Source organism: Rhododendron vialii, chromosome 8a (genome assembly GCF_030253575.1).
Source record: "Rhododendron vialii isolate Sample 1 chromosome 8a, ASM3025357v1".
Lineage (NCBI taxonomy): Eukaryota > Viridiplantae > Streptophyta > Magnoliopsida > Ericales > Ericaceae > Rhododendron > Rhododendron vialii.
Window position 1 is genome coordinate 20,605,554 of NC_080564.1, and position 20,590 is coordinate 20,626,143.

At 39.5% G+C, this 20,590-nt stretch overlaps 2 protein-coding genes across 9 annotated transcripts; both read right to left on the reverse strand.

Moving 5' to 3' along the window:
* Positions 1 to 435: 435 nt before the first annotated feature.
* LOC131336234 (callose synthase 10-like) lies at positions 436 to 12,609 on the reverse strand. Of its 8 annotated transcripts, XM_058372005.1 has the most exons (11): positions 12,041 to 12,596; positions 10,077 to 10,174; positions 9,777 to 9,950; positions 7,483 to 7,727; positions 7,004 to 7,281; positions 5,907 to 6,030; positions 5,636 to 5,746; positions 5,213 to 5,334; positions 1,382 to 1,471; positions 545 to 641; positions 436 to 454 (listed from the first exon to the last, which is right to left on the reverse strand). In XM_058372005.1, the coding sequence occupies exons 5-9, from the start codon at positions 7,069 to 7,071 to the stop codon at positions 1,459 to 1,461; spliced, it is 438 nt and encodes a 145-aa protein (XP_058227988.1). In that variant the 5' UTR covers positions 7,072 to 7,281; positions 7,483 to 7,727; positions 9,777 to 9,950; positions 10,077 to 10,174; positions 12,041 to 12,596; the 3' UTR covers positions 436 to 454; positions 545 to 641; positions 1,382 to 1,458. The 8 variants fall into 8 exon arrangements, with proteins under 8 accessions (XP_058227988.1, XP_058227982.1, XP_058227983.1 ...); XM_058371999.1 differs by lacking the exons at positions 436 to 454; positions 545 to 641; positions 1,382 to 1,471 and having other exon boundaries at positions 5,075 to 5,334; positions 7,483 to 7,672; positions 9,792 to 9,950; positions 12,041 to 12,609; XM_058372000.1 differs by lacking the exons at positions 436 to 454; positions 545 to 641; positions 1,382 to 1,471 and having other exon boundaries at positions 5,075 to 5,334; positions 7,004 to 7,255; positions 12,041 to 12,609.
* Positions 12,610 to 17,217: 4,608 nt separating this feature from the next.
* Positions 17,218 to 18,345, reverse strand: LOC131298648 (uncharacterized). Its single transcript, XM_058324124.1, has one exon. The coding sequence runs from the start codon at positions 18,343 to 18,345 to the stop codon at positions 17,218 to 17,220; it is 1,128 nt and encodes a 375-aa protein (XP_058180107.1).
* Positions 18,346 to 20,590: the final 2,245 nt, after the last annotated feature.

Below are 20,590 nucleotides of genomic sequence, written 5' to 3' on the forward strand. Positions count from 1 at the left end.
TTTTTCTATTTCAAGCTGGTTTATCCAAAAAAAAAAAAAAAACACAAGCTATTCAATAAAAAGTGTGAAAAGTCAAGAAACACAAAATTCTGACTTCTGAATTGAAAACGTAGTATAACTGATGAATATAACAGCGCAAAAATGAATAGCTTTATAATAGGTTGGAAAAAAGAAAAAAAAACCGCAAACGTTTGTTTGTTCCACGTGGAGAATGACAAAAAAGACAAGCTACCAAATCAACAAACCATAATTAAGATGTCCAAAAAACAAAACAAAACCAAACCTAATTAAGAAAAGACTTGCATGGTACTTATCGAAAGAACAACAAAGACTTGCATTGTGAAATATATAGCAAATGCATTCAGGAAGGAAACAGACATTTGCAGCTTCACCCCATACAAGGAAATACAAAGAAAGCAAAAAAAACTTCCTTTCCCTATTAATGGCTTCAAGACTGTCCAAGAAAATATATAGTATTAGAAGCATATAGGGCATTAATAGTAACTTCTGACAATTCAAAATAGCAGCAGGCTTCAGAGACTACCTATTCCATACAAGACGCATCCGCAAATATTTGCACCATGTTATATAGTTATCCAGCACCTTCAAGAAACTCCTGTGATAGCCTTCTCATCTATTTTCTGCCAAAGGAAATCACATATGCCTTTATGATAACAGAAGTACAGTGTCTATCAAGAATGCAATAGAAGATACTACTACGACATTAGCAGCACACAACAGAAGGGAAACATGAACTACTAGCTTCCATGGCACAGTTTTTTTCCTGATAGGTATCGCCGTATCAGTGGCACAAACTATTTACACCAACAGAATCATGCCAAGTGGCCAACCATAATATGAGTTGCATGCAAAAGTACCAAATGATACTTGACTTTGACCTCTGAATTCTGAACGTACTCCAGCCAAAGAAGTACAATAGCCATATGCACCATAGTTTTTGTTTTACACAGTTCAACAAGTCGGGCAATCTGTAATTTTCTTGGTACCAGAGACTTATAAAGGCCTCTTTTGCAAGACAGCACCTATTTTAAAAAATCTGGGGTTTAGTAGTTCAAAAATGATCAATTTCGATTCTTGGCCTCTTTGATTCAGACTTTACTTATAACAATCTTCCATAAGCTTGTTTCAATGCTCAAAGTCAAGAGGCCACTGGTAACACGTTGTCACAACATTCATATGGACAACACAGAATGCAAGTAATGGACATCTATGTATTCAGATTTAAATGAGAAAAACATGCTACTTATATTTCTGTGGGAAAAAAGTCAGGTTTCATAAAAAACTGATAAAATTAAGACAAACAGCTTACCGAGAGTATGAAAAAGTTGTGCCAAGAACTAATGTCATCTGCATCACTCACCGGATCAGCCTCACCAGGCACTCCAAGTCATGACTGGGCATTTGCTACAGTAAGCACATCATTCTCACATTGGTTCCTTACATTGTCTTTCTGTAATGTTCAGCATGATAAGCCAAGCGGTGAAACAGAAAAACAAAACCAAAAGAAAAGGACGAGAAGATTACTGATAAACCAAGACTGTGCACAACAAAACAATGGCAGACAAAGAGATCAATCCCATATAACGAACTGCAAACATTAAGAACTAACAATGATTCCCAAACCAAACCTCTCTGTTTTAATATGTTGGGTAAGGGAAAACATACTCGATTAAATTATCAGGGACCTAGACACCAAGCAAAATTACTGCTACAGACAACAATCTAAGACCAACTTCAACCATGGAACACCTTTTTGATTGATTAAACCAAGGGTTCTCTCTCTCTCTCTCTGAACACCAATTTCTTCCTCTCTTTCAACCACAGCATAAGTCTCATCTTGCCCCCATCAGTTTTTTCGTTCGTTCCTTCAATCCTCAATCCAATATTCCTCATATCTTTTATCCTTATTTAGAGAGGTAATATTTGTATCATTTATACAAAAAAAATGCATCCTCATCAGTTTTTTCGTTCGTTCCTTCAATCCTCAATCCAATATTCCTCATATCTTTTATCCTTATTTAGAGAGGTAATATTTGTATCATTTATACAAAAAAAATGCATCAAAAGGATGCCGCCCTAAAACTGAAAGGATAGACAAAGGCCCAGACTACTTACAGGAAAGGAAATTAATAAATTAAATACAGAATCCACACTCTGGTTCACAAAAAGAAAGACCCAGCTATACAAAATGCACAGAAAACTGCATTTTACATGAAATACTGACTACTCCACTCCATAGAAAGTTCTTCTACTCCACTCCCACCAAAGGAAAAAATATGGCAAAGAGGAGCAAGCACCCACGCTTTCCTCCTCTTCTTTACTACATCCGCACCTCTCCAGCTCTCCAGCAACCCAGCCACATCCCATCAAGCACCCAAACGATCCCGAACGTACCAAAGGGAAAAGGACGAGTGAGGACTGGCTCTCGCTCATTTTGTCACATGCAGCACCAGTTTATTACAGCATTCCTCCTTTTGACAAGGTTGTCAATACTCATAATTTTCCCTTGAGTCGCCATCCAAGCAAGGAAAGCAACTACAGAAAGCACCTTGCCTTCCAAATGCCATTCCACGGAAAACCCCCACCTTGTATCACAACCTCCAATCCTGTATGATCAAGTAATCCTTCACCGACCACCACCACCATGTACGGCCAGGAAGACTTCAAGCAGCGCCTCACCACACCAATTCTGCCTCCAAATATCACCATGTTGGCCAGAATGTTGATAGACTTCTCAAATAAGTCCCGCACAGGCAAAATATCCTTACAAGCCCTTCCAATGGGCCCCGAACTCCTCAGCAGTAGCCCAACCACTCCAACTTTGTCCATGCTTCGAACCCACCACTTTCATCCAGAATCTATCTTGTTCGCAAGCACAAGGACAGAGCCATTTTCCCAGCAAAGCCTTACAGAGCACCAAGGCCCCCTTCGCCAAAGGAATTGCAAACAATATCCAGTTAACACGTGATAGTTGAACTTCTACCCAGTCCAGGCCCAAAGAAAGTCCCTTCGCAGCTTCTTCAACCTTTTGCAAAAAACAGCAGGATAGCAGGATGGTACAGATTGACATAAAACCAGATGGGCTGCTCGGCTACATGCTTACCCAAGGCGGGGGAAATGTTATGTAGAAGCAGCATAAGACAAGGGTTGAACTTATTAGAGCTTAATAGTAGGAGTTTATTGGTAATAGTGCCACACATAGGCACTTCTCTTCTAGAAGTCTATTCCATAGGCATCATACGCACTTTATCTTCCAGTTGGACTTAATTGGCTTGTCCAGCTACAATGTGTTGGTTAGGAACAGAGATGATTTACGGGAATCAAAGTGTTGTCCTCTTTAGAGAATCACAATATTGCCAACAGGTAAAATAAAACAAGAAAATGCAAGATGCAAGAGGGACGTCTACTGGGATCTTATATAGGGCTGTAAATGAACTAAGCCATTCGCGAACTGTTCGAGGCTCGGTTCGGTAAGAGCTCGTTCGAGTTCGATTCGTCTGCTAAACGAACTGAACTTGAACCTCAATTCTAGGCTCGTTCCGTAAATGAGCCGAACCTGAGCCTAACGGTATTCGGCTCGGTTAGGTTCGCGAACCTATACTTAAATTTAATTAATAATTCAATAGGGGTCTATTTGTAAATGTAAAAAATTTTAAGGTTGTATATATAATTCAATACTTATTTGGACAAGGATAATGCCACGATGATTTCCTTTAATGCCACGACAATTTTTATAGGCTGACTGTTATACCCTCTAATCAAACTGAGACAGACTTTTCTCTCAAAATCTCAATCAAACCGAGACAGACTTCTCTCTCTCTCTCTCTCTCTCTCTCTCTCTCTCTCTCTCTCTCTCTCCATTCAACCTGCACACCCCATCTCGGATCTCTCTCTTCTCCTCCACCGTGACAGCAAGACCCAATTTTCTCCTTCTCCTATGTTCTATTTCTCACTTGAAAACAACCACCACTGCCCACAATCTTACCGTCAACACAGAGCTCGTGCAGAAACCACAATCTCCTTCCATTCCCTCCCTCATCATATCAAATCTCTCTTTGAACCCACAATCTATCCATGCCCATAGATGATAGGCAGAGCAATTACTGTTGTCGATTATTCGGGAAAAAGAAAATAGACTCGAATATATTGTCCATTTCTATATCTCTGCTTAGATATATGATGGTAGCATCTTCAATTTCGTCCCCTTTGTCAATAATTGTAATGGTTTAGATCAGTAGAAATTGAATAATCGGTGTGATTCTGTGCATGATTCAAAGATCAAAGAAGGTAATCACAAATTCATCAAGAAGAAGGGGTCATGATCTCTAGGGGGTGGGTATGTACAACCGGCCGGACGACCGACTAGGTATGCATCCGAGAATGGTCGCAAAGCAAATTCGGAGTTGTCTCAAATCTCTCGTTCTTGAGCAATTGGTCAATTAAGTTACAGGAATTAGACTGGGAGAGTAACCAGAGGAAGAGAGTAGTGGAGGGAGAAAGTGGGTACTAAAGAAAAGAGAGAGTGAAAAAGGAGAGAGAGACTTGGACATAATTGTCAAACCTGTTAAAATTTCGTGGCATTAAAGAAAGACATCGTGGCATTAGTATTTACCTACTTATTTTTCTCCCAAATTCTATACGATCAATGAGAGAGTTTGGGTTCGCTTGAGTTTAATGAGCTGAGCCAAATCAAACCTGAGTCTTGATGAGCCCAATTCGAGCTTAGATTCGGCTCGGCTCGATTCATTTGAGTTTAACGAGCCAAACTCGAGCCAAGATGTTCAAGTTCGAATCGAACCCGAGCCAAATCCGAGCCGAACTCGAGCCAGACTATTATCTTAACGAACCCAACCGAGCCGAACCCGAGCCTTGAAAAATTTTAATGAGCTGAACTCGAGCCAAGTTGTTCAGGCTCGAATCGAACTCGAGCCGAACCCGAGCCGAACTCATACCTTAACGAACCCGAGCCGAACTTAACAGGGTTCGGCTCGATTCGGTTCGTTTACAGCCCTAATCTTATATGCTTGGCACACCAAGAGTCTGTTCTCCATTTTATACCAGCATTGATATTGATCCCAGTCGACTCAACAATCCCATCAATTGTCATACAATAAACATGAAGATTAAAACACAGTGGACAAAGTAATCATCCAAATAAAGTGTCAAAAACAGGGGTATAAGAACATGCAACCTGAAAGCCAAACGCGTATTCCAGAAGATCAAACATGCCCACATCCCGCAGTGCAGGAAGTTCAAAACCAGCTGGAAACCTGAAGTTTCAGAGTATCTAAGAGCAGATATTGCACCTCTAACCTGGACAGATCACAGAAAAAGAAGTTTACTGAGACATGAATTCATTAATTATGAAAGCATATGTTTAAATAGCAGAGCTGACAAGTAGAGGTCTGTAATATAGCAACAGACAATCCAATGCTTATCACGTCCAAGAAATCTACAAATAACATGATATGTGTCTGTCCACAACTCTCTGATGAAACAACCATAGACTGAACAAAAAACTAGATAGAGGCCAATATTAGTACAAAACATGTGAATCACGTATACAAGAGCAGGAGCAATGAATAAATGCACTGTAAATAAATCCAGGTTTGACTTCTGGAAAAAACCCAATAGCATTTGTTAATGATGGTGCTTCCAGAGGGACGATGTTGTAGGGTGTGAGCTCCCCTAATAATGGTGCATCTGATTTTTTTATCTTTCTTACCTGAATCATACAATAAACTAAAACATTCAGTCTATCAAGCTTCCATGATGACATATATATTACAAATATCAACAGTCTCTGCGAGCCAGACTTAGATCAAAGAATGGTCAAAAACTTAAAGCCAGAGTAATGAAACTCAACACCAGAAGCGAAGACTTACCTCCTCCACAATAAGTCTTCCTACACCATCAGGAGCTGCATCTTTGCTCGGTGCTTCCATCACCTCAACCAAGGCCCTCAATGTAGCAAAAACCTTTTTCATTTCTGAAGATCTGAGTTCCAACCTGAAACAATAAGCAACGGCCAAATTCAAGGTTTAGGTTCCCTATGAACAAGCGGAAATATGAAGAGGACAACTTCTTTAAGAAATTTCAAGCTAACAAGCTGTGATCGAATTTGTCATTTCTGCAATTGCAAGTTCAGGATCATAACTAGCCAAAATTCCATACAGCGTTTTCAAACCAGGACTTCCGGTGTTAGGTGTACAAGCCACCTGAAGGTGACTTAAATATGGACAAACTATACAGGGAACAGAATGCTGCTGCTAAACCAAACCAAACTAAGCCATAATGTCCAAATCAATTTGGATCAGCTACAGAATCTTTTTTCCTTCATTCTGCTCCGTGACGCACTATATAGTAGAATGTTGCTTCTATAGTCAGAAATACCATAAGCACTAACCCAGGCCAATAAGGAGTACATAAAAATACCACTCCTCTATTTCTAATTTATTTATTGATACAGCATCATTCAGGCCATGTTTCTTTCTGCCAGAACCCTATATAGGTTAGAGAAATCCATAAGGCTTCCACGTATAGGAAGCCCGAAAAGGAATAGAAAATGGAAAACCACATCGCCAGGCTCTTTGAAGCATGGAAAAGTTTTTTCTTAATTTCTATCCCTTCAACTGACACAACAAGCATCATAGTAAACAACACAAACTTGACAGAGTAAATACACACGCCTCCGAGTGGAAAACAAATTGAAATTTCAAAAGGTTAATGATTTTGCCACTCCTCTATTTGTGTTTATAAGGGTGAATTTACTAAAACACCCTTGCACTTTATGATGCTAGCATTTTCTCACTTTCCATATGCAAGGGTGTTTTAGTAAATTGACCCTAATAAAAACAAAAAGGGGAGTAACATTAACAAATAGGGGAGTGGCAAAATCAGTTGCCTTTCAAAACTAAGACAAATAATTTAGGGCAAACTTCCCTTTGACGACTGTGATGCAGTCAATGTGCGTATTGCCGACCTGCCCTCCATTATCAGCACGGAAATCCCGGTCGTTTGAGGACTTGTAAGCACAATCACAATGTTCATCCCATTTAACACAATGTTAACTGCACCAGCCAATTTTGAGACTGGGAAAGACAAATCCACTGGTTACATTTCTACCCATCTCTTCCTCTTCGTCAACTACCCTAAGCCTGAACCCTAACTTAACACTAGTGACCACCTCCACCACTTCCACCACCAGGAAACAACGCAGACCATCTCCGCTGCTCTGCCAATTTACAATAACCATCAGAACTACCCACAACACAAACCAAGAACAAAATGGATGTTAGAACTAATTGAATTTGATTATATTTCATGACAAAAACTTATTTCTTAAAAATATATTTTCAAGTTGGCCCTTGTAAGACATTTTAAACATTAGCCTTTGGCCCAAATTTCTTTAGAGCCAAATAGGCCCAATTCTGAGTTTCACTACAGCGGACCTCTAGTTACCATGGGCGGTTGACCGGCTTCCAAAGGAGTCGACCGATTGTCCAACCATTCGTGCATTCTGAAGCTCTTTTCGCCATTTTTGACTTCTGAAGCTTTGCAGTTAAGGCATAGGAACATGGCAAATTTAGTTTTTACAGCGATAGGGCTCTTGCCATTATAGTGATAGGGCTCCATGGCAAAATTATATTAGCTGCTCAAGAAGATTTACGACTTAATGGATAGATCTCAAACAGTCGTATTAGTGGCTATAAAAGAGCTTCTGCAGATGAAGAACTCAACAAGTTATAAGATCAATATAGAGAGCAATACTTATCTTCTTCACGCAAATTCTTTCATTGTATTATTTCTTATGAGATCTTTGTGAGCCATCAAATTTCTTATTCACTCTTTGAGAGAGAGAACCATTTTACCTTATAATTTCATCAGTTGTAAAGAGGGTTTCATATCCTCTGTATTCAGGGGCTTTTCCTTCAGAGCTGGTCAGAGTTCTCGAAACTTGGTTTTAGAGCTTGGGAGTGTAACTCTAGCGGTTGGGCCAACTCCTCGGGAAATTTCGCATATTGGCTGCAAAGCTTAATTGGCACACGAAGCTGGTTGGTTGATTAGGGCAACAGTGACTACTTAGGCTAGTAGACTAGGCTGAGCAGTGGACAAGTTCGGACCGAACTACTATAACTCTGTGCTATCTCTCTTTTGTAACTCTTTTATTTCCTGTCTATTGTTACATAGTTATATATTTGGTTAATTCATCATTTTGGTATTTTATTTAGTAACCCAATTCACCCCACCCCCCTCTTGGGCTGCTGTTTGGGTAACAAAGGTGAAACGGAACAAATCAAACTTGCATCAAAACCATGCATAGTCGCTAGTCATAGTAACCCAACCAATTCCAGCCACTATTACTAAATACATTAATTGCATAAATTGCTGCCTTTGAGAGGGATTTGCGCGTTGGTCTACCGCTTGGTCGCTTGATTCTCACAATTTTAATCAGGACTGTTATTTGCGGAGTTCTCGCCTTGTTTACTAACTCTTTCACCATCATTAGGTTCATTTTTTTCTTTTTTTGAGACTTATAATTAGGTTGAGTTGTTTAGCCACCCAGAATACTAATGCATAGATTACAACTTTCCAACTGTGCCACAATTTTTAACACAATCTCATCACACTGGAAATCGCTTAATCTTACTCTAAACGGTCTGCCAGATCGTGTAGACATGATGCTACTCTCACTCCGATACCAAAACTGATGTAGGACAGAATTGAAGAGGATTAAGATGATCAAAGCACAAAGAAAATGGGTTGTTTTCGGGCTGTGAACAGTAGATAGATAAAAGAATTCTAGGCCTCAGTCACACCTAAACTACCTTAAGCATCACACCTAGGGCCTCTTTAGTATCACACCAAAGAAAAAGGATAGCATCACACAATCTTAAGAGCTTAAAGCTGTAGGATATTGTACATATTCATTCATACCTTCATACTCTTGACATACATCAATTTATAGGTTCCTAATGTGTTTAATACCAAAGACTATTTACTATTCCCTAGATGGTTGGGTAGGATGAATGTGTTCTCTAATGGTTTCATAAATTGAATATGTGGTCAAAATTCCTAAATGAAAAGTCACAAGGCTCATGAAAAGTCACAGCCTTAAATGTTCCAGCCAATATCTACTTAATATCCCAAGCAGGCGCTCCATCATCCAGCATATGTTCCAGCCAATATCAAGTCACAGTCTTTAATGTTCCAGCCAATACCTAGTTAATATCTAGTTAAGGCTTTGGCATAAGAACCATCCAACCAATGCCTTTCCTAAACTTTTTTTTGGTGCCGCCATTTTCCATCAATTTAATAAGGTAAAAGCCAATTACCCCTAGCAGTCCATCTTATGATGGGATAATGCTTTTAGTTGTACCCAATAAACAATTCAATGGTCATATTTATCAGGAATTGGTTGGAAATTTTGACATAACTAGGCATCAAATCATATACGTGCATATCTTGCTGCATATACTATACAGAAAAGAGATAGGGAAAAGAGAAGAAAAAGATAACAAGAGCATTACAGTAATTTTAGATTTCTGCTAGCTGTTTTAGTTGTGCACGTACACAAGTCCAAAATCACATGGATTTAGGGATTTATGTGTGATAACTGAAGGTAAGGGGCAATTCACATGTAAAGCATATAACAATTTAAGTCGTAGTGTAGGACTAACTTTCAAACAAGTTATGGATGAAACTATGTTCCTGTAAAAGAATCATACTAGGAAAAAAGGAAACCAAAAAAGCACATAAGAAGGCCATACTCTCCCAAATTAGCACGGGAAGGTCCAGATTCCCGTAATTTCTACTCCTTTCTTTGCATATCATCCACTCTGCCTCTTATACAGTTGATAGAATTCCCACAAGCGTTCCACATCACGGTTATGATCTATTTTAGCGCCATCCCTTTTGGCAAGTTTTTGCTGCCTCATATGATCAGATTCTCAAATCAATAACGAAAATCAAACATAGTCACGCGGTGACTAAGTTAGTCTAGTTAAATAACAACTCTAATGGGGAATCATTCTTCATCAACCAAATGGTAGTACCTTGATCACAGACATCAGACCGGTCTTAAATTGAAGAACACCTCTACCATCACTGTTAGGGTCCAGATTTTGTGCCATAGTATATGCCTGCTCACAAACTAAAATCCAAAGAGAAAATAACAAAAACAACCGTGTCAGATGTACCATCAGATTTATCAAAAGTTTATGAAGTATCATAAATCCATCATACATTATCTATACTTCATGTTCTTAGTCCCCAATTCCCAAAATATGCTAGTACAACCAGACATGTACGTTGCATAGGAAGTAACGTTTTGTAATGTATCCTTAGTCTAAACTAAAAAGAAAACACATCCCATCATAGCACATAGAAAGGAAAATGCTACAACCACACACTCACAAAAGGGGTGGGCCCCGCACACACTGGAGGTGTGCAGTGTGTGTGGGGCCCACTCCCTTTGTGGGTGTGTGGGTGTAAGTGTTTGTGTGTGGTTATAAAATTATTGCACGTAGAAAACAAGTGCTTTAAGAAATTAAAAAAAAAAAATCCCATCCAATTGTTGATAGGAAAACCAAACCCTGTAGGAGCCCCAAACAGAATACCATGTTTTTGGTACTTTCTTCAAAATAAGGCTTAAATTCATGCAAACCCATAAATAATACGAAACGTGAGAAGAGATCTTATATGGCAAAGGTGATTTAGATAGATTATGAAGCAGGGAAACTTGGGATGTGAAGCTGGGAGAACACTATAACCTATGGAGCACGGGTACCGGTACGCGGTACGGGTACGGTACGGGTACGGGTACGGGAAACGGCAAAACCCCAAAAAAGTAGGGTACGGGTACGGCAGGGGTACGACACATTTATTTTTTATTATGTTTTATAATTTTAATATGCTTGAGTTTTTATGAATAATGTATAACTCATGTATAATCATATCATTATATTAGTTATAATTTTTTTTTTATATTTCTTAATAAAATACAAATCTAAAAGAGACCAGGGGTTGAAGTGCAAACTTTCATATATTTAGGGACCAGATTGTTGCATATGTTAATGTCTAAGGACTGGAGTGTAATAACCCTTTAAATATACGTATGACTCTGAATTAGGGATCAGAACTTCACATAGCCGACTCTCCCTCTGACTCTCGCCGTCGACTCTCTCTGTGACTCTCGCCGTCGATCATCATCATCGTCCGATGTCTCTCTCTCTCGTCATCACCATCAATCATCATCTCGCCGTCGCCAAAGTCTCTCTTCTCCGTCCGACGTCTCTCTCTCTCGCAGTAGCAGTGGATCAGATCGACAGGTCTCTCTCCCTCTCTCTCCCTCTCTCTCTCTCTCTCTCTTCTTTGATCTTCTTCTTCTTTGTCTGCTTCTTCTTCTTCTTTGCGTACCCATCAGAGTATTTTGCGTACCCATGCCGTACCCTAAACATACGAACGTACCCGGTGCGTTTCCGGCGTACCCGGTGCGTTTCCGGCGTACCCAGTGCGTACCCGTACCCGTACCCGTACCAGGTACGTGTACGCCATTGTTTCTGGCGTACCCGTGCTTCATAGACTATAACCTATTATACAACCTGTACCACCTCAAGGAATCATTTTGTCACCAATGTGGCATTAAGCAGGCAGGCACTCAAATAAACCACACAATGGATAAAATAGTTACTTAATTCTAAAGGCTCTCCCGCTTTGAAGGTATTATCGAAAGACTCTTCGCCCCATGAACCAGTTACTTATCAGTTAGCACCAAAAGCCACAGGTATGGCCTTTCTTTTTTGCTTTATTGGTCTCCCGCACTTTGCAATAAACTCCATCATTAGCTCTTAAAAGTCCTGATAAAAACAAAGCACGCATACAAGCCTTCCTAAACAGTACATATGCATTCCGAAATTAAACACATACGCATCTTTGTCATACAAAAAATCCACAACAGACAGACGAGCCCACAGCAAATCAAAGAGAGAACGTTAACCGAGAGTAGAAATTCACGTACGGATTCAGGCGACATTGGGGTCCTCGGACTGAATCTCGTCGGCGGCCTGCAAGATCAGGTCGATGTTGGTGAGCGACGGCGGCACAGAGCCGGCGATCCACCTCGGTGCCCTATCGTGGCTGCCGCGGCTGCCGGAGCTTCTCCCTCTGCGGCGTCGCCCGCACCAGCCGCTCCCAGTTCTCGGAGGGCCTCACCATCTCCGCGACCAGGCCAAAACGGTAAGATTTTCTCGAAACCCTAACTCCCTCTGTCTGTGAATACAAAACGGTAAGATTTTTCTGAAAACCCCGAGGGGCGTGTAGATCTGATGAGAGATTTTATCATACCGTTTGACTGGATTGAGATTTTACTTGGTCGTTAAGGAGGTGGCGAGACGCGTAGAGGACGTTTTCGTGCGCTGATTTGGAAACTGGGAAGAGAATCTCGATCCAGTGGGAATTGGGAGGAAGTGTGGCGCTGGGGTAGGAGTGTTAGTGTGTTGCCTCGGTGGGAACCGTTTGATGGAACTAAGGGGTGGTCAGAGGAGTTTTTGTAGCGGTGCGATGGGGGTGTGTAGCGAATTAGCGTGGATGTGGTATCACTTGATGGGGGCTTGTGAAATAAGTTCCGCCCAAACGATTCAAACAAAATTTCTCCTTCCAACGGAAAATCTGGGAAAATCTTTTTTTCAAAAACATGATTAACTTTTGTGAAAAACGTTTAAGGGAAATTTATTCGTCTAGTCAACCACAATAAAATCATGTTAAATAAAGACATGAATTACTAAGGCCCCGTTCTAGAAATCATTTTAAAAAATATGCAGTTTATTTCACATTTTCAAACTCAAAAATAATGTAAATAAAAAATTATTTTTTTATTTTTTTTACACCATTTAAAATATCTCAATGAGATATATCAAACAAGATCCATATTGCTAGAAAAATTATTTGTATAAACACATGATTTTTGAGCTTAAAATTGCCTTCTTAAAAAATAAATACTTATTCCTATTTCTGGAACAGGGCTTAAATGCAAAGAGTTTACAAAGCATTTTTTTATGAAAATATCTAAAAATGAGCACAAACTGGAAGACAGATTTTTATAGAATGTATTTTACGATAATATCAACACGTTCTAGAATAATCGATATAGTTTTATTAATAATTTTCAAATTTCTCTATCAAAAATATGTAAATCATCATGGACAGTGTTTAGTTAAGTCCTTTTATTTCTATTAAAATAAAATATGTGCTTCCTCTACTTCAATTTTTTGCCCAAATCATCAATTATATCCATATTAACAAATCACAGTAAATACTTAGTACTTAAATATTAACTTTGATAATCCAAACAGTTCGAAGTGGACCCCCATATAAAATGTAGTGTAAAAAGGTAGTGTACAACCTAACAAATAATTTTCTGTGTATACATATATATAGTTGTGATTTCTAGAGGTAGTAGAGATTTTTGAACACTCTTCTTAAAATTTTAGGAGCTGCCACTATCCTTGACCTTACTCAAGGCAAAGCCTCTCACTTGTAAAAACCCGTAAAAAGAAATTAATCATTCGACAGAAATACATAAATCAACAAAACTCACAATTATTTTGTGATCTCCCAAGTTGCGCGTCTCCAAAACTCCGACGTAGAACTATTTTATAATTTTCCCAAGGCTTCAAGACGAAAACTTTTAGTTCGATCTCCATCGACAAATTTTCAGAATAATCGAGATAATTTTATTAATGACTTTAATTAAAATATTTATCTATGACGGTTAGCAATGAATATGATCAAAAAAAGTTTCAAATAAACAAATAATTACAAATCAATCGTATTATGAAGCATAGAACTAATTACACTAGGTATTTCGATAAGCCCTTTTTATTTCTACCAAAATATGTTCTTCTTTGCTTCAAATTTTTATTCCAAATCATCAACTGTATCCATATTAATAAATAAGTATCCAGTACTTAAATATATTTACTTTGATGAACCAATCAATTCGATTGATAGGATGATATCAAATTATGGAGAAAACGTATTTTAAATTGAATCCACATCCCACTTCCGTGCAAATTAACTAATGAGCCAAGAACGATAAATAACGTATGCACGGAAAAATCATATGCAGAATATCAATCAATAAAATTTACGAGGTTTCATCCTCAACCTTACTAAAGGATTTAGCCTCTCACCGGTATTTCTTTTGCTCTTTTATGCCTGTTTTTTCTCAGTCTTGACTCGCGTGGCCTTGTGATCGATCTCCCAAAGCTGTACTCGCAATGTGCGTCTCCAAAAGGAGCCGTGGTACTCTTTTGTAATTTTTTTGTTTACAAGACTTCCATAGGAAAACTTCAGTTCTCCACTTAAAACTCTACTTTCCTTTTTCCTTCCAAGAGGGCTGACCGAATATTTCCTAATTAGTACTCACTTCTATATCGAAGCCTATGTAAAATACTAGAGTCAGACCTCAATTTCTTAATGACCAATAAGCTTTCAAGGATTGTCTACTGGGGCAAATCAATATCCATGTTCAGATCCTTTGTAATTAATAATGAGCGGAAGAAATCAAATTAGTTCCTGCTTGCGTCACACAGAAATACTGGAGTAATTAGTTCCTGCTTACTTCACACTCCAATTTGCAGTGGAAAATTCCATAGACTCGCATTTTGGACCGACTTAGCAATTGTTGAATCCAACCCATTTATGATATTAGATTAGATATTTTTGATGTATAAAATGGGTGCATAGGGCCTTCTATTATTTGACCTTTTTCTTTTTATTTCTCGCTTCCTTTAGTACATGGGTGGCATCACCCGTTGATGCCTTTTCAATAAAATTTTAATACTTATAAAAGAAGAGTATATTTATCATGAAAAACTGCAAATCTATTATTTGATTTAGTCTATTGTTAGCTTACAGGCAAACAGATAAAAAAAAACATATCAAAAAAAAAAAGAAGCAGCAGCTTGCAGGCAGAGCACTATTATTGTATTGTGTTGCATTCACTTCTTACCTGCAGGTTAATAATACATTTCTTTTTGGGTAAATCAGCTTGAAATTAAAAAGAGGCTAACCCAATATACAACCTACAAGGGATATACCCCAGGAGGAAAAGAAAAAGAAAGAAAAGAAAACATAGAAAATAGAGAATGCCTACGCCAAACGGTTACATAGGACTATATGAAAAAATGGAACATTTGTTTCCCATCCATCCAATAGAGGGATACGAAACAGATGGTAAAAGGAATACACTTAATGTATCCTGACTACTAAGAAAGAGAGAGTATGAGAATATCTTACATACTAGGATGACAACCATATAATGCTAGAACATGGGAACTAATTAACCAACAAGTTGGGCTTCCGAATGCTTCAAAGTGGAGTCCACAGGAAAATGATGGAATGATCTTGGATGGCCAAGAGCCAACCTCGTGGAGCTGCCCAACCACCCTAACAGTTAGCAGCGTACAAAACAGTAGCTTCTTGACTGTTGTTCGCCAAACAGCAGCAGCATACATAACACCATAAAGCAGTAGCCGAAGGAACAAAACAAATGACAGTCCGCCACAAAGGATAGTTAGGACTACATCACAACCAAACAATTGAACTATAAATAGGACTATATACTATTGCTGTCTTGAGCAACTTCTGAGCAGCAACAGTAGTGGAAAACGAAGTCAAGGACAACAGCAGTACCAATCCATCAATAGAGACCTACTATAAATCAGCAGGCCAGAAAATCAGCAAAACAAGCCTCAAGGAGCAGCAGCAATAATGGCAGCAACAAACTGCCAACTTCCAATAGCAACGAGATACACTACAACAACAGCAATAGCAGCAGTAAAACATTTCAAATGCCCAATGGGAGCAGCACGGAGAATTCAGCTTTGGAACCAAATACAGCAGCCACACAGAACCTGCATCTTTTAATTGCATACCAGCAGAACCTGAATTGAACATTTATGCAGGGATCCAATACAGCTCATAGGGGTCAGAAAAGCAGCAACAGAAAAGCAAAATGAAGACATAAAATATAGCTAAGGACGACCCCCTAGAAAAGTATTAACATTCCTAGGGACAACCCCCCCAAGGGTAGGTCAAAACAATTTGGTAAGCTAAAAAACAGCTAAATCCAATGAAGGCAGCTAAGCAAAAGCTGAGCTAGCACAACAGTAACAGAAATTTTCAGCATATTGAAGTGACAAGTTCTTGGAACACAATCACATGCACTTCCAAAGCACACAAAACCGTATATGCCATAATGGAATTGATCAGATACAGTAAAGACTCTGAGCACAGACCACAGGCATGAGCTTGGAACTTAGTGAGAGCTTCCTGAATGTGGATGATTGAAGACAAATCACCCTTACAAAAAATCATGAGGTCATCTGCAAAGCAAAGATTGATGATCTTAGTATTCCCACATCTCCAATGAAAGTGAAAATCAGGTAACATGCATTTCTCTCTAAGTAAATAGGTGAGAACCTCCATTACAATGACCAAGAGATATGATGACAGAGGGTCTCCTTGCCTTAGACCTTTTTTCCCCCATAATGTAACCAGTGGATTTCCCATTGAAACTGATAGTGTAATTAGCAGTGGTAACACAAGCTTAAAGCCATTGGATCATTGTTGGATGGAAATTCATGGAGGACAAGATATCCCAAAGAAAATCCCATCTGACATTATCATAAGCTTTCCTTATATCTATTTTTAGAGCACATCTTGGTGTTGATGAGGATTTATGATACCCTCTATTAGTTCTTGAGTGAGGAATATATTGTCAGCAATCCTCCTCCCTTTAACAAACCCTGATTGAACTGGATCAATTCGGTCGGGGAGGACATTCTGCAGTCTTTTGGAAAGTATTCTAGCAATGCACTTGTATACAGTATTACAACATGAAATAGGTCTAAAATCCCCAACCTTGGATGGGTTAGGGACTTTTGGAACAAGACCTACCATGGTAGAGTTGGCCTTCCGGAGCAGCTTACCAGACCTAAAAAAGGTCTTGACAGCTGCTAGGACCTCATGGCCAATGATAGGCCAAGCTTTCCTAAAAAAGCCAGCATTGTAGCCATCAGGACCAGGGGCTTTGTTGGGGTTGAGGGACCAAAATGTGTCCTTGATTTCTAGATCTGTGACCTCAGCAATCATTGCAAACTTTTGGTTATTAGTAAGTTTCATATTGACTAGTTACTGGATTCTGCTATGCCCATGGTAAGAATCAGAATGGGCAGTACCTAGCAAGTCTGTGTAAAAGGTAACAAAACTTGACTTAATGACCTCAATGTCATGGGTGAGTGACCCATCCTCTAAAACCAAATTGGTTAACTTACTTCTATTTCTTCTATTGGTCACAAATTTGAAGAAATAAGAAGTGCATTGGTCCCCCAACTTCAACCATTGAACCCTAGACTTTTGTCTAGCCAGACTTTCCTCCGCTCTAAGCATTGTGAGAAGTTGTTTATAAACCACTCTTTCCTGACTAATCAAAGAAGGAACATGGTTATGGGAACTCATGGAATGTTGTAAAGTTTCTAGGCGTTGTCTAGTGTCAACAACCCTAGCAGAAACATCACTAAAATCTCCAGTATTAATTAACTTAAACTCACCTTGCAACATCTTGAGCTTCTCACAAACAGAGAACATTGGATTCTCTATGACCACTCTCCGCCAAACCTTTTGCACCACAGTAATAAACTGCGGATGATCAGCCAGGAAATCAAAAAACTTAAAAGGTTTGCTAGATTTCCTAGGACCAGGAAGGATGGTTGTAATGGCTGGGGAGTGATCAAATATCCCAGGAGTGGGAAAATGAGCAAAGGAACAATTAAAGACCCTCATCCAATGCTCATTAACTAGCACTCGATCTAGTTTCGTACTAACAAAATGAATGGGGTCCTGCTTGTTAGCCCAAGTAAGGAAGTAGCCAGAGTACCTAAGATCATCAAGTTGTAATGCATACAAGTAGTTATTGAACTCATCCATATAAGAAGGCCAAGAAACAATGCCCCATACTTTTTCTCTAGGGAATCTAATTACATTGAAATCGCCAAGCACTATCCAAGGGGATGTAGTACTTAGGTGATGCAGACTAGCCCATAAGGCTTGCCTATTCAAAAAAATGTTCCCTCCATACAAAAATGTTGCAAAGAAGGATGGGTCTCCACATTTAGGCTGCACTTCACAATGGATAAACTGATCTGACTGATCAATAACCTGGATTTGGAGAACATTTGAGTCCCAACACACAAAGACCCTGCCCAATGAAGCTTGAGGGTAGTTGTTCACAAAATTCCATTGAGGGCAAATATACTTCATCACCCTAGTAGCCTATTCTTCCTTTATTTTATGCTCTAATAAATCCACAAGTGATAGTTTATTATTATTCACAAAACATTTAACCTCCTTTTGTTTGATTGGGTCATTAAGACCCCTAATGTTCCAAAAGCCAATATTCAGGGGTTGTTTAGCCATAAAATAAACTTAAAGCAAAAGAATCTGTAAATGGCAGAATATGAAAGAATTAAGATACTGCCTTGGCAAAAGGATGTGGGTGCATCAAAGCTTCTGATTATGCTGAGGACAGACAAGCTGCTCCTTGTTGTGCTTCTTGAGTCTTTTTATGGCAGACTTGGAGAGATTCTTATTAGCATCAATGATGCCTTTGAAAGCTACTTTTGCAGCTTCCTCCTTATCTCCTAGAACTGTGAATGTCAGGAGGTTTAGGGGTTGGAAGTTGGCTCATCCCATTCATGATGTTCACCTTTACCCCTACCTCTACAGCTGTGGAGATCTCCTTGTTGGCTGACAAAATAGGGGTGAGAGAGCTAGTTAACGCAACCTCCTCTGAACCTGAAACTAGGAACTGCTGATTACTGTTCACTTGTGCATCCTTAGTCTTCAGAACTTCTTCTTCACACTCAACAGACTCCTCCCAATTAGTAACAGGTGAAGCAGACAAGGACTTTCCATTCCCAACTGGAATCCACCCCTGTTCTACATGCTGGATAGGCTGTGAGGATGAAGCAGCTTTCTTTGCACATGAATCGGTGGAGTGCCCAAATACATGGCGCACTTTACACATTGGAGGAAGAACCTGATACTCAATAGGGACAACTACAGATTCCCTGTTACAACCACTGTAACCTTATCAGGGAGGTCTAGCTCATCACTAATCTCCATACATACTCTTGCTTTTGTAGTTCTGGTGTGTAGCAGGCAGATTGTTTAGCCGTTTTTGCAGTGGCTTGATCCACATGAAGAGGCCTCCCTATTGAACTGGCCACCCTACTTAAACATTCTTGATTCCATAGCTCAAATGGAAGATCATGAAATTTAACCCAAGTAGGGATAACGGAGGGCTGTTCTTTAGCTGGCTTCATCATCCTATGCCAATCCTTAAGCACAAGATATTTCTGAGAGAAGAAATAAGGTCCCCCTTCTAAGACCTGCACTTTGGCCTGCTCATCCCTAAATTGAAATAGATAAAAGCCAGCCACATCTGATTTAACTTCTATAAACAGATCCTTCCATTATTTCCTAGCAGTGGAGACAAGGAGGGGGTATGCCATTTGTCCATCAAGGAAATGGCCTATCAAGTAACTGTTCCAATTTCCAATTTCCAATTTGAGTAAGCTCCACATCTATTTCAACCAGTGCATTTTTCCCTTTCTGTAAATCTGGGAAATGTTCTAATTTCAAGTCTAAAGATGAACTTTTAGACTGAAGGAGTGAGGCCCAATTTGTAACTTTAGGCTTAGACTGATGATGGCGAGAACCCTGTCTGGGATATGTTCAAGGATGCATAGGTTGTGGTTGTGGTGCATGTCGAGGTTTAGTGTCTTCAACACTATAACCTAGGTTAGGATCTCCTTCGACGTAAGGATTTCCCGGAGCATTGAGCAGGACTTTAAGGCTAGGGTTTGAAATCTGTACCTCTGTTGGAAACCGTTGAGGCTGAGAGGAACTCCCATGGACGAAGGTCACTCCTGCCTCAGAATCAAATACGTCATGTTGGTGTTGGCGAGCCCGAGCCTCCGCTTCCAGAATCAAGCCCTCCTCAAAGAGTGCCTGTTGATGTTTCCTAAAGCGACTTGTTTTCTTGCTTGGATTCGAACTGAAAGCCCCCAACCTAGAAGAAGAATATGGATGAGGAGATGAAACCTGTGGGATTAGCGCCCCAGGGCAGAGATCGAAAGGTTTGTGGGATCCGTCCGATGGATTCTCTCGTGAAGTTGAAATGGTTTGTGAATTAACCGAGATTGGAGAACTTGGTATCTCCAACCCAAGATGAATCGAACATTTAGGGTTTTGTTAGTTAGTTTGCTGCTTACGCCATAACTCATTTGAATCTTGGGCCTTGCATCCCAGCCCTTCAGCAAAGGAGATTGACCCGTCGGCCGTTGTTGTGCGCCACTGTATCAAACGAAGATGCAGATCCGAGTCGCACGAATCGCCCAAATCGCTTGCATCGAGTTTTTAGAACATCTTCAATCCAATACTCTATTTAAGAGTATTAAAATACTCTATTTTATTTATAAAATAATTTCAGAGGAAATCACTA